General features: G+C 39.2%; 1 protein-coding gene across 2 annotated transcripts in view; it reads left to right on the top strand.

The window, feature by feature from the left end:
- Positions 1-9,252, top strand: part of SYNPO2 (synaptopodin 2) — a 178,012-nt gene extending 168,760 nt beyond the window's left edge. For both annotated transcript variants that reach the window (XM_011952710.1, XM_011952712.1), the window contains one exon: positions 8,142-9,252. In XM_011952710.1, coding sequence (XP_011808100.1) covers positions 8,142-8,675 — 534 coding nt within the window. In that variant the 3' untranslated portion in view covers positions 8,676-9,252. The remainder of the gene's footprint in view (positions 1-8,141) is intronic.
- The last annotated feature ends 3,802 nt before the right edge of the window (positions 9,253-13,054 follow it).

Raw genomic sequence — 13,054 nt, 5'->3', positions numbered from 1 at the left:
AGAAATACCTTTTATTCCTCTTTGCTTTTCTTGGACCTCCCAGAATCTGTGTATGATAAAGTATATGTTTGTGATGAATATTTACTGATCATGTGTTTAAGAGAGAAGAGAGTCAAAGGAATTGAAATCTTATTAGTTGAAGCCCCTTTCTCTACAGTGTATGTGTAAGCAGGGTTTCAGCCAAGAGAATTTTATCACTTTCAAGGTTTATGGTATAAAATAGTTTAAACTTTGAAACATACATCATATTTATCTTCTTTGGCTTCTAGGACTATTTACATTGCTTTAAAATTCACTTCTTTGTGCTAAGTAAACCTCAGATCACACTTTCTTTTTACATGTCAAATGTTCCCTGCCTGTTAAATTGGTTACTATACAGTTTAACAAGGACTCTAAGCTGTTTTATTAACAAGATGTGTGGATAAATCAACATTTAATTGACATGAGAAGATGGTTTATGTTAAGCTGAGAAAGGCCCTCAGATCCTCTGAACTTTTCTCCTGCATGCAGAGCCCCATCTCTCTCACCTTCATGCAGCAGAAGTGTATCTAAATGCGATGCTCTGTATTCCCTACGGCCTGGTTACCTGCCTGTTCTTGTGACAAATGCCAAGACGCCAGAAGTCATTAATCCAAATTTAATCAAAATTTAAATGACCTTTTCCAAAATTTCTAAGATCTCACTCCATTTAGTTTGCATGGTTTTGAATCTTTTTTTAAAAAAAGATATTCTCAGACTGGGCACAGTGACTTATACCTGTAATCCCAGCACTTTGGGAGGTCGAGGCGGGCAGATCACCTGAGGTCAGGAGTTTGAGGCCAGCCTGGCTAACATGGCGAAACCCCGTCTCTACTAAAAGTACAAAAATTAGCCGGGCGTAGTGGCGGGCGCCTGTAATCCCAGCTACTTGGGAGGCTGAGGCAGGGAGAATTACTTGAACCTGGGAGGTAGAGATTGCAGTGAGCCAAGATTGCCCCACTGTACTCCAGCCTGGGCAGCAAGAGCAAGACTCTGTCTCAAAAAAAGAAAAAATAAATAAATAAATAAAGATATTCTCTCAAAACAATATCATTGCAAGTATAGTCCAATTAGATTTAGGAACTCTGGTATGAGACTGCCTGTCTGGGTTCAATTTTCCACCCCAACTCTTACTAGCTTTTACCCTTGGGGAAATTACTACCTTCTTCAAGTCTCACTGTCCTCTGGAAAAATAGGGATAATAATAGTGTCTCTACTTCATGAGGTTGTGACAATTACATGAAACACTCCACATAAAGCAATTAGCCCCCACTGCCTGGCACACAGTAAGCAGTCTATTAATGTTGGCTATTTTTAAAGACAGAGGTAGAAAAATGCCTCCTTAGCATTAAGCCCTTTTGTGGGACTGTATAACACCCGGTGACTCATGAGTTCAGTGGGAGCCTTGCATGCATTATATTGGGCCAGCTAAAGATTGGTGTGTGCTCTCATGGGTTGAACAATTAAAGAACAGAATACTCTAAATGCACACGGATTGAATGTTCCACATGCAGTATTAACTATACCATCTGTCAGATGACACGGTCCCTCAGTCATTTTGAATGATGTCTTCACTCAGCACATGGCTTTGTGTTTATGTACACACATCTACATAAGAAGATCAAGGTATTATACCTGCATTAGCCTTGCCCAACAAACTGGAGGAAGAAGGATGTGGAGAACTTGAGGGAATGAATGACATGGATATTATTTCTCCTTAGTTTGAAAAATAACAGATAGCAACAGGATAGTGAAGATACTCAAGGAAGGTAGAAGAAACTGGGAACGTATGAAGGAATGGCTGCATAGAAGTAGAAGCAGATGTAATCCATGTTAGCAGAATCACTGGGGTAAAGCCATGGGAAGCAATGTTTGATTCAATGTAATAAAGAAGTTCCCAAAATCTAGAGCCTAACGATTGACCAAGATGCTCTGGAAACAAGTACCCCTTTTCTCTAGAGAAAGGCCTCAGTGAGGTGTAAGGTTTCAACTTTATTTGAAGTTATTAGAGAAATTTCTTGGAACTGATTTGTAGAAAAAATATTTCCAATTTTAGCTTACATTTTACTTTAAAAAGAAAAATAAGAGAGAGGGAGCTTTGTACTGTACTGAAAATGAGATGACAGGATATTGAAGTTTTATCCAAGGCCCCCAGATAGAAGAGATGCTGCCCACTGAAGTGACATTCCAGATTCAAATACAGACTTTACAAAGAAAATAGTAGCAAATGACTTCCACAATTCTTGAACCCTTCAGCCAGGTCCGAATGATTAAAAGGGGTTTGATTATGGCAAGGAGAGGGGATTCTGTGAGAAGGAATTCCAGAGTGCTGAAGATGTATGTGTTTGGAGTAGGTGGCGTGGAGGGGGTTTCACCTTTTTACCTCAAGCTGTGTGCTAGAAGAGTTTCAAAGTGTCTTCCTAGAGAACTTCATGGGAGATACTTGAATGAGGATGGGTAGGAGGTCAGAGTGGGGTCTGAGTGCCACTCAGGAAATTTGGAGGGCAAGGGACAGGCCAAGAGACTGTTCTGGCAAAGAAGCAGGAAATTTTCTTCTACATCCTCACAGGCAAATGATGTGAGTGTTCCACACGGACCAGGCCAGTCCAAGCCAGGAGCAAGGGAGAGCTGGATGGGGTCAACCTGGGGCCTCTCCAAGGGGGCAGATGAATCCTAGTAGCTACGCACTGTAGGTAGACAGCTGCCTAAGGGAGCACACACTTTGGATGAGTCCAAAGTCACCCCCTAGAAGAGAGAAGAATTAGCATGAATCAAGGACCAGAGGTAAGATGTCCCCAGTGATGGGAATCTTTCAATATCCCATAAAAATGTCCCTCTCTGGACCTGTCCGGCCCCAAAAGTAGAGGCCAGAATATCATGTTGCCAAATCAAGTAAAAATTTCCTTCTGCTCTTTTCTTTCTACTCCTTTTTTAACTCCAACCTCAGGGGACCAAAAGGCAGAGTTAGCGACCTGAGAGAAGAAGTGGAAGTAGAGTGAAGAAGTCAATCAAACTCCTTCCCTGAAGGAAGGCAAGCTTTCTGAAATGGGCCCCAGCTGGGGAAGGAGAGGAGATTTCACTTTAATAAAGTTGAAATTGAAGTTTGTTATTCCAGGAGACGGAATCTTCTATTTCAAAATAAAACTGGTTTGAGTAACTTAAGGCAACCATTGAACTATTCCTAAAAGTAAGCTAAATGCCCCAGGATCTGCTAAGTTTTCTTCCAGTGGCAGCAGAAAACTTTTTTTATTAAATAAAGTTTAAAAGGTAGTGGGAGACAAAAAGAAAGAAGCATTTGATGACACATCATGGGTAAAGCTAATTTAACATCTTGGTTGCAGTTAAGTGCTCTCATATAAAAAAAATTAAATTCCCTTGATAATGATACAACCCATGGTTGAAAGGACAACCCAGGACCTAATCCATGCTATGCTAGGATTCCAGCCTTAGACATTCAAACTCCAAAACAAAAGAAACACCTCTGCTACTTTCAGGTTCCTTTGGTCATTTCTGGCTCAGGGTATATCACATGGCTTCATTCAGCAAGCCAAGCAGAGAACAGCCTGAGCCTTGGAACTGTGATGGACAGAAGCAAACAGCACCAAAAAAAACACTGTGAAAATTGCTTTGGGGAAATACATTAAAATTAGAAGTATGGGTGCAGGTGGATGCTAGAGGCTTGCAGTATTTTGGGTACAAACAGAAACTACATTGTACCAATGGAATGATTTATTTATATCCCAGTTGGATCTCTAACCTAAAATGGTCTATCATTTTATTCTCTATTACTAGCAAGTGAAAGAATATGGAGGCATGTTCGTCAGTCTGGGGAAATGCAGAAGAGCAATGGTCATTTTGCTCACTGAGCTGATCACTCCTCTTTCCTCACAGCTGACCCTGCTCTTACATTTGTCATATGCATGTTTGGCATGAGATTTTTGCTTTCAGCTTCAATCCTAGGTTTTAATTTCCTTTCAGAAAGCCTTGGCTTACTCTTTCCATCCCATACTTCAGTATTTTAGTTTTCTCCCTGCACATTCATCTCTTTGTTAATAGGATATCACTGAACGATATTTTGAACTTTCTAAATTCTGTCAAATTTCAATTCTCCTGGATATTTTCAAACTCAGTGCATGAGAGAAATACCAAAAAATAATTCCTCTCTTTCATGCAGTGTTTTGGATGTCTTATCACTGCAATGTATGCTTTCACATAGTACTTAATACTCCCAAGTATATTGATAATTATTTCTTTTTCCAGTTATTAGTCAGTGAATTAAACACCTGTGTATATGTTCAGGGGCCTCACTGAGATTTCTGTAAAGTCTTAGCTCCCTTTATCTATTGCCATCCCCTCAGCCTTCTATCTTTTAAAATACCTAAATAATTGACTAAAGCAGTCCCTCAAGGTATACATCTAATTGATGCAGGATTTCTTTTAACCTCTTTGCCAGACTTGCAACAGGGGTGCCCTGTTTACTCAGCCCACTGCGCTCAACCCCTTGAGGGAGGGAGCACATGAGTGAGCGAGTGTGGGATCTGGCTGGCCACTCTGGGCACTGACAGGAGCAAACTTCATTTGAGGCCCATGGCGGTGCCCAGGTGGGGGTGCCTGCAACCTCAAAGCCCCAGAGGGAGCTCTCTTAGTTCTTAGTTCTCTCTTAGTTACAGTGCTCTCTTAGTTCTGCTGTCCGCAGACGGTGGTTAGCAGCTCAGCTGGGCTCTTGCCTCACTGTGTGGGGTGGTTGCCCTTCATCAATGAGGGCAAAGGGCTGGTGTGATGGCCTTTCTGGGTATCTGCACTTGGTGAGTTCCAAGCTCTTGGCCAGCGTCCAAGAAGAATGAGGTCACACAGACAATTGAAGGGCAGAGAATTTTATTAAGTTATGAAAATGGCTCTCAGTGGAGAGAGGAGCTGGAGAGGGAATGGGATGGGCAGGTTGTCTTCCCCTGAAGTCAGGTCATCTCTACTGTAGTCTGGCCATCTCCCTCAAAGTTCAGCTGTCTCTCTGAAGTCTTGCCATCTCCTCTAAGGTCCAGCCATCTCTCCCCTCTAGTGACTCAGTCTAGGGTCTTTATAGGCACGGGATGTGGGTGGAGTGGGCCATAGGTAGTTTTGGAAAACATTTCACTGGTAAAAAGCCACTATTCAGCTGGGCATGGTGGCTCACGCCTGTAATCCCAGCACATGGGGAGGCCGAGGTGGGTGGATCACAAGGTCAGGAGATCGAGACCATCCTGGCTCAATGGTGAAACCCTGTCTCTACTAAAAATACAAAAAATTAGCCAGGCGTGGTGGCAGACTCCTGTAGTCCCAGCTACTTGGGAGGCTGAGGCAGGAGAATGGCATGAACCCAGGAGGTGGAGCTTGCAGTGAGCCAAGATCACGCCACTGCACTCCAACCTGGGGGACAGAGCGAGACTCCGTCTCAAAAAACAAACAAAAAAAAGACACTATTCACAAAGAACCAATCAGGAGAGAATGGGCAAACAGGAATAGAAGTTCTCACTTTGGGCTGTGAGTTTCAGACTATTTTGGCTTGAAGGTGGGGTTTCACCAGGGACCCACCTCTGTCTTCCTAGAATTTCTCTGCTGCCTGCCTCTACCATAATCAAAGACCACACAGAGCAAAATCATGGGAGTCTGAAAACTCTCCCAGGGACATTGTAGACCAGTGTTGTTCTAACTCTTCCACAGAAAGGACAAAAGTGAGATATAGACACACATCACAGGAGAGAGCTACATTTCCCTTTATCACAGTCAGACTTACCACTTCTCACAGTTTAGAAAACTTCCTATTTGTTCCTGTCAAGATAGTTAAAGAGTCTCTTCTCTAATCTTTATTTATTTGTTTGTTTGTTTGTTTATTTATTTATTTTGAGACAGAGTCTTGCTCTGTCACCCAGGCTGGAGTGCAGTGGCTTGATCTCGGCTCACTGCAACTTCTGCCTCCTGGGTTCAAGTGATTCTTGTGCCTCATTCTCCCCAGTAGCTGGGATTACAGACCTATGCCATCACACCTTGGGGAATTCTTTTGTATTTTTAGTAGAGATGGGGTTTCACCATGTTGGCTAGGCTGGTCTTAAACTCCTGATCTCAAGTGATCCATCTACCTTAGCCTCCCCAAGTATTGGGATTACAGGCGTGAGCCACTGCACTGGCCCAAACTGGTCTTCTATATTTGATTTAATTCAGCTACTGTGGGGCTAAAACTAGTACTGGATTGTGTGCTTATTGAGGGCAAGGACTTTATCATCTTTAAGTCTTCAGCTTATAAAAGAGTACCTGGAAATATTAGGTGTGCAATATGTTAATTTATGTTAAATGAGTTTATGAAATGAACACATACATAATGTGAAATAGAAACTAAGACCTTGAAGGTGACTAAAAGTCAGGATTCCCTACACCTCACCCAAATATATAGTAAAGAGAATTATGAGTGGTTCTGAATTCAGAAAGGATTAGTGAAAGCAAGTTTTTGCTAAGATTCAACCGTTGTAAGTAAAATTTAAGTGACTAAAAAGAGAGAATCAAGATTCATTATATTGACCCCCTTATTCTTCAGATAGAAACCAAGAATCAACCATCTGCCTTCTTTGTGTGCCTAATAAAAAAACAAAAAAAAACATTTGAATCTGAGATATTTTGCCTAAATCCAGGTATTGATATTCACTTTAAAGTTAAGAACTTGATTAACAGAAAAGCTGTTGAAACTGTTTATGAAATTAGAGCAATTTTTAAGCATAGTAATGTTTTTTGTTAGGAAACAGGATGTTTTGATCCTTTCAAAGTTGATACTCCTGTCCTCTAGGTGTACCCTTTCTGCGGTTTGGCCAAGAGTTTATCTCAGGTAGTCTCACGCATACTGGAATGTGTGAAGATGTAATGTAGATAGCCAGCCATCAGCATTCCTAGAAATGCAGAGGAGTAAAAGGAGAGAGTGAGAACACAAGAGCTTTCACTAAATTATATTGCTGTAGCCAGGCACTGGGGCTCATGTCTGTAAGCCCAACAACTTGGGAGGCTGAGGTGGGAGGATGGCTTGAGGCCAGGAGTCTAATACCACCAGCCTGGGCAACAGGGAGATCCTGTCTCTAAAAAAGATTTTTAAAAATTTAGCCAGGCATAGTGGTGTGCACCTGTAGTTCCAATTACTTGGAAGGCTGAGGCAGGAGGCTTTCTTGAGCCCAGGAGTTTGAGACCGCAATGAGCCATGATCATGCTCCGGGCAACAGAGTGAAATCCCCACTCTAAATAATAATAATAATAATAATTAATAATATCTCTGTGTTATTAGTCAAGCAGAATATTTAGTATAGACAGAGGAATGTTGCAGGGATACAAACTCTCCAAGAAATAGGAATGAAAGGAAGCAAAATGCAAATTAAACAAGAGGCAGGAGTAATTCCCTCAGAGACAAAGGCAATACACTCCACTTAGGAAATAAAATCCATGTGATCTTCACCATATAAACATATAATCCATGTGATCTTCACCATATAAACAGATTTTGAGAGGAAAAGGGCCAGTCATTTAATACCAGTAATGTTAACTACATCTACAGAGCTCTTGTTTGTTTTTGCTTTATTCATTCACTAGACCAAAATTAGATAACAGATTAAAAGTCACCTGGGAAGAGTAAAAAACTCGGTAATTTACAGCTTGTTTCTGGGGTTATCAATAGGTTTTATTTATTTTGTACCAGGAAAGCAGGATAGGAATGACGTTGGGATGTGAGTGCACATATGCCTATGTAGAGGGCAGAGAGAAGGAAAGGTGGTTCCTAGTGATGACAGAGCCCCTGCCCTGCCCCTAGTGACTATGCCTAAGAAAGATGACAGCAATTGGGGCTATGCGTTCACAGATGGGGAACAACTAGGAGGGCCAAGTGCAAAAGGTGGGGTCAAGTGGCAGCCCACCATTTGCCCTTGGCCCACTTTTGCAAAGGTGGGGACAGGCAGGATAGGCAGCCTGTCCTGGCTTTAAGACTAAGCATTCTAGGGGGTTAATTTTTTTTTTTTTTTTTTTTTGCAGTGCTTGGTAATGATGCTAGGAATACTTTGGAGTAACAATCAGCACAAACCAAAATGAATTAGATATATTAATATTTTCATTGTTTTTAGGAGAGTGGGCGCTCCCTTTCTCTTCCCGGAAGATCAGTCCCACCCACCATTTCTGCATCTCCTTGGGTATACCAGCCTACTTATAGTTACTCTAGCAAACCAACTGATGGACTAGAGAAAACAAACAAGAGACCAACTCCTTGGGAAGCAGCAGCAAAATCTCCTCTTGGTCTAGTGGATGATGCTTTCAGACCCAGAAACATCCAGGAATCCATTGTGGCAAATGTGGTCTCAGCAGCTCGGAGGAAAGTGCTTCCAGGGCCTCCAGAGGATTGGAAGGAAAGACTGTCCTATATTCCTCAAAGCCAGAAGGCCTATATGGGCTCATGTGGAAGGCAAGAGTATAATGTCACAGCCAATAATAATATGTCCACCAACTCCCAATATGGTTCACAGTTGCCATATGCATATTATAGGCAGGCTTCAAGAAATGATTCCACAATCATGTCCATGGAAACCAGGTCTGATTACTGTCTTCCAGTATCTGATTACAACTACAACCCACATCCAAGGGGATGGAGACGTCAAACCTGAAAGTTAGACGAATGGATCATGTGCCAACTGTGGTTTTTTAAAAAATGCTCCTTTGTAGGGTTTTAAACTTTTCTAATAGATTTAATTTCACTTTTGGTCTTGGCTTGTTCTCATAAGTCATTTATCTAAGTTTGTGTTTCTATGTGTGTGTGTGTATATGTATGTGTACACACACACACACACACACAAGTAAGTGTGAATACTTCCTTGTCGGCTGATGCATAGAGAATTCCTTTGAAGAAAATTTCACTATCTGCATTGATGTACCAGCACTTATATGTAATTCATAATTTTGATTCCATTTGTAGGTATTCTATGCAACTAAACTCTACTCAATTAAAGTAAAACTAACTATTTCTTCATTGTACCTTAGTCAAGGAAGAAATTAATGGAATATGGTATGCTAATTATCACTACCTATAACAAAGCAAGGAATATAACATTGCAGAAATTTCTCATAGGGGCATGTCAGTGAGCAATTATTTATTTATTATTTTATTTTTTATTTTTTATTTTTTTGAGACAGTCTTGCTCTGTCACCCAGGCTAGAGTGTAGTTTCGCGATCTCAGCTCACTGCAAGCTCCGCCTCCCGGGTTCACGCCATTCTCCTGCCTCAGCTTCCTGAGTAGCTGGGACTACAGGCACCCACCACCACTCCCCAATAATTTTTGTATTTTTAGTAGAGACGGGGTTTCACCATCTTGGCCAGGCTGCTCTTGAACTCCTGACCTGGTGATCCACCTGCCTCAGCCTCCCAAAGTGCTGGGATTACAGGCGTGAGCCTCCGTGCCTGGCACCAGTGAGCAATTGTTTTATAAAAATATTTTCCTTGGTGTTAAGTATTTCTCTGCAACTTTTTTTTTGTTTTTGTTTTTGTTTTTAGACAGAGTCTTGCTCTGTCCTGCCCAGGCTGGAGTGCAATGGTACGATCTTGGCTCACTGCAACCTGCACCTCCTGGATTCAAGCAATTCTCCTGCCTCAGCCTCCTGAGTAGCTGGGATTACAGGCATGCACCACGACACCCGGCTAATTTTTGTATTTTTAGCAGAGATGAAGTTTCACCATGTTGGTCAGACTGGTTTCAAATTCCTGGCCTTGTGATCTGCCCGCTTCAGCCTCCCAAAGTTCTGGGATTACAGGTGTGAGCCACCACACCTGGCCTTTTTGCAACATTCTTTAAAAAATCTAATAAATTTTAGATTAAAAAAAAGAATTAAAATGTGGGAGTTCTCAGAAAGAAATAAACACATAACAATAAGATTATTATACATTTTAGAAGGGCTTTTGAGGAATGTTGTGATGTGTGGAGAATAGAAAGATTTAGATATATGCCTATGTCAGGAATAGACTCTAGGTTCAGGTGTCCCCATTTGTCAAATGAGAAGATTGGATTATCTAATCTTTTAGATCTTTAACAACTCTGATATTCTGAGATTCTCTCATCTGTAGAATGCCCTCTGATGCATTGTTTATTTTTATTGCTCATTATATAAATATCAGATTATGTTTAGGAGTGGATTAGGTAATTAGTGTCACTACATGAATCATTAAATGTCCTAAAAGGAATTGTTAGGCGGCAGGCTTTGTGTTACGTGTTACATGGAGTGAGGGTAGATGTGAAGATTTAAAACGATTAATGGATTTAAGGAAGTGGTACATAAATATGTCTGTTATTATGCAATTGTAGGTCATGATCATTTATTCGGTTATAGAAAACATGCCACAGAAGCCGATGTAACAAGTGGTGCTTCTTTAGAAAGTTGTCATTAAGATGTTCAGAGGAAGTTAAGCAGCTGCTTCATCAATCCCATGACACTTGCCTTGTTAGCATGCCCATCAAATAATCAGATCAAACACCTGCTCCTTATTGCCATGCCCACGAAGTGTTAAATAATAAAAAAAAAACCCAAAGTATTTGACATCTTAAGCAAATATCCAGAATATTTTTAAGTAAAAAGCCATCTTGAGGATTCAAAATTTCCTTAGCTTTTTAAAGGTGATAATTTTGCTTTGTGTTACTTTTTAGCTCTTGAATGTATCACTATGATGGTCTCTTATAATATTTCACAGAATAAAAATTAAAAATAATGCCAGGGTGCAAGTGACAAAGGCCTTATCTTGAAAGTTAAAAAAAAAAGTGAAGAAATCACAGTAAGTTCCATTAGTGATGATAGAACCAGATACAAAATTGTTCAGTGATGGAGAAAAGAAATGATAAATACTTTCCAAAGTTATATTGTTAAATTATGTTAAATTATCAAGGTGTAAGACGTAATTATTGACTCCCAAGAGTTTTTACAGAATCCTAAAAAGTAATGCCTGATGTACAGATTAGTTAGCAAATTCTCAGAAATTCCCCACATAAAAGCCTTACTTGGTTCAAAATTTACTATAGTGGTTTAATCATTTTAGATTAGAATGTTTTAAGATAGGAGAGACTCAGCAGAAAATACTTTGCTTGCCAGGGTCGTGTTCTACTTCATTGCTTTCTTTTATAAGCACTAGGAGTTATTTACATCAGTTGACATAGATATTATTCACTAAAATTTTCAGCAGACTCAAAATAGAGACGAAATGTTTTAAACTTACATATTATTATAAAACAGACTTCTCTCTCATTGCATGTACTAGATCAATATTATCATCTGTATTAAGCTATCTGAATTTATTCTAGACATTAAGAAAAAGACAGTACGTAGCAGGAAAGTTGCACATTTCTCACTCACAAGGAGAAAAACATTCTGTATTTGTAGCAGAAATCGGTAGTTTGAAAAGTCATACTTTACAGATATAACCTGAAAAGTCAAAGTGCCATTGTTAAATCATCCTAAACTGTACTGTGAGTATTCTTCTCCAGTATACTTGAAAATGAATAAAATTAGATTGCTCACATTGAAGCTAATGGTTAAGACAGGACACCTGCCACAGTGAACTTTGATTCCTATGGGTGAGAAGATGTAGATGACTATTGTTCTCACAAAAGTAAAGTGAGTTAGTCCTATCTTCTAAATAATAGCATGTGTAGAGAAGAGCTGTTGCTTTGAAAATACATACCACATTTGTTATAAAACATTTGTTTGTTAGTAGCAATCAGATAGGTAGAAAGAGTTTGAGTTATACTGTGGATTAAAAAGCCTTCCCTAAAAGGCGAATATGCCAGTCATAGAGACACTAATTTGGTATTTTTCCTCCTTCTTAAGTTTCAATGTCATACCAATGCATGTGTTTGAAGTATACATTAAGATGATTTAAAATTTGTCTTGTATTTTGAGTTTCTTAAATGCATGGATTCTCGTTCATTTATCTCTATGTCTCGTTTATATTTTGGCACCATTATACACACTGGAAAGGACCAACCTATTAGAGCTTAAGTATATATATGCATTAGTGACTTGAAATTTTGGATAAAAAGTTATATCAAAGAGGAGCAGTTATTACAATTAGAGATAAATTGCAGAAATTTTTTTTTAAGAGAAAGTAGATTTTCACATTTGATTTCTATTCAAAGTACTAATATCTACACGGTCCACACTTTTCTATTTTAAAAAATTGTGTTCTCCTGTTAAATAGATTGACATTTCAACTTCTGTTTATCACAAAAGACTGTATTTGAAAGATGCATACTGAAAATTGAAATTATAGTAGTAATAAATGTAACTTGAAAAATCAAGTTTAGGAGCCTTTTCATTTTTTTCTTAGAAAAAATTGTTCTGAATTACTCTTTACCACTAAGATTTACTCTTACCTACTACATATTTTTCCATTTTATTTTCTGTGATAGCTTCTATACACATCAAAATAATTTCATGCTAAGTGGGGCAACATTTTAACTGTAACATTTAAAAACTTTTGGAAAAATTCCTGAAAATACAATTAATTTCACACGTAAGTTAAGAAGTTTAGGATCCAAATGTATTTTAATACTATCTTTAACTAATTCTTTCCTTCACAGTATATTGAAAATCAATTTTAAGCACAAGCATAGCCAATGGTAATATGACTTGACAACATGTTGATTGAATGTCTACAACCACTCTGGGCTCTGTATCTAATCTGCCTTGTCTGTCCAGTTCTTCCAATTATTTGTCCTCTTTTGACTGGCCCAAGACTGACCTATGTTAAACTGAAGCCCTCATTACAATAAGGCATATTTAAGTAAAACTTTTAAAAAAATGACTTTGGCTCTTTCTACACAATATTAAAACTATCAGCTGAAATGTGAACTCCCTGGTCAATTGGTATCATGTAGCACACCTTTCAGGCACTTTTTTTCCTGGTAATTTCTAAATAAAATAACATGCTGATGAAAAATATTTTTTAAAGACTAGTACTTGAAAACTTTAAGAATGAGGTTGGGGGCGTGGCTCACACCTGTAA

Source organism: Colobus angolensis, unplaced genomic scaffold (genome assembly GCF_000951035.1).
Source record: "Colobus angolensis palliatus isolate OR3802 unplaced genomic scaffold, Cang.pa_1.0 Scaffold345, whole genome shotgun sequence".
NCBI lineage: Eukaryota > Metazoa > Chordata > Mammalia > Primates > Cercopithecidae > Colobus > Colobus angolensis.
Note: the sequence above shows the minus strand (reverse complement) of the source record. Positions and strands in the feature narration are given on the sequence as shown.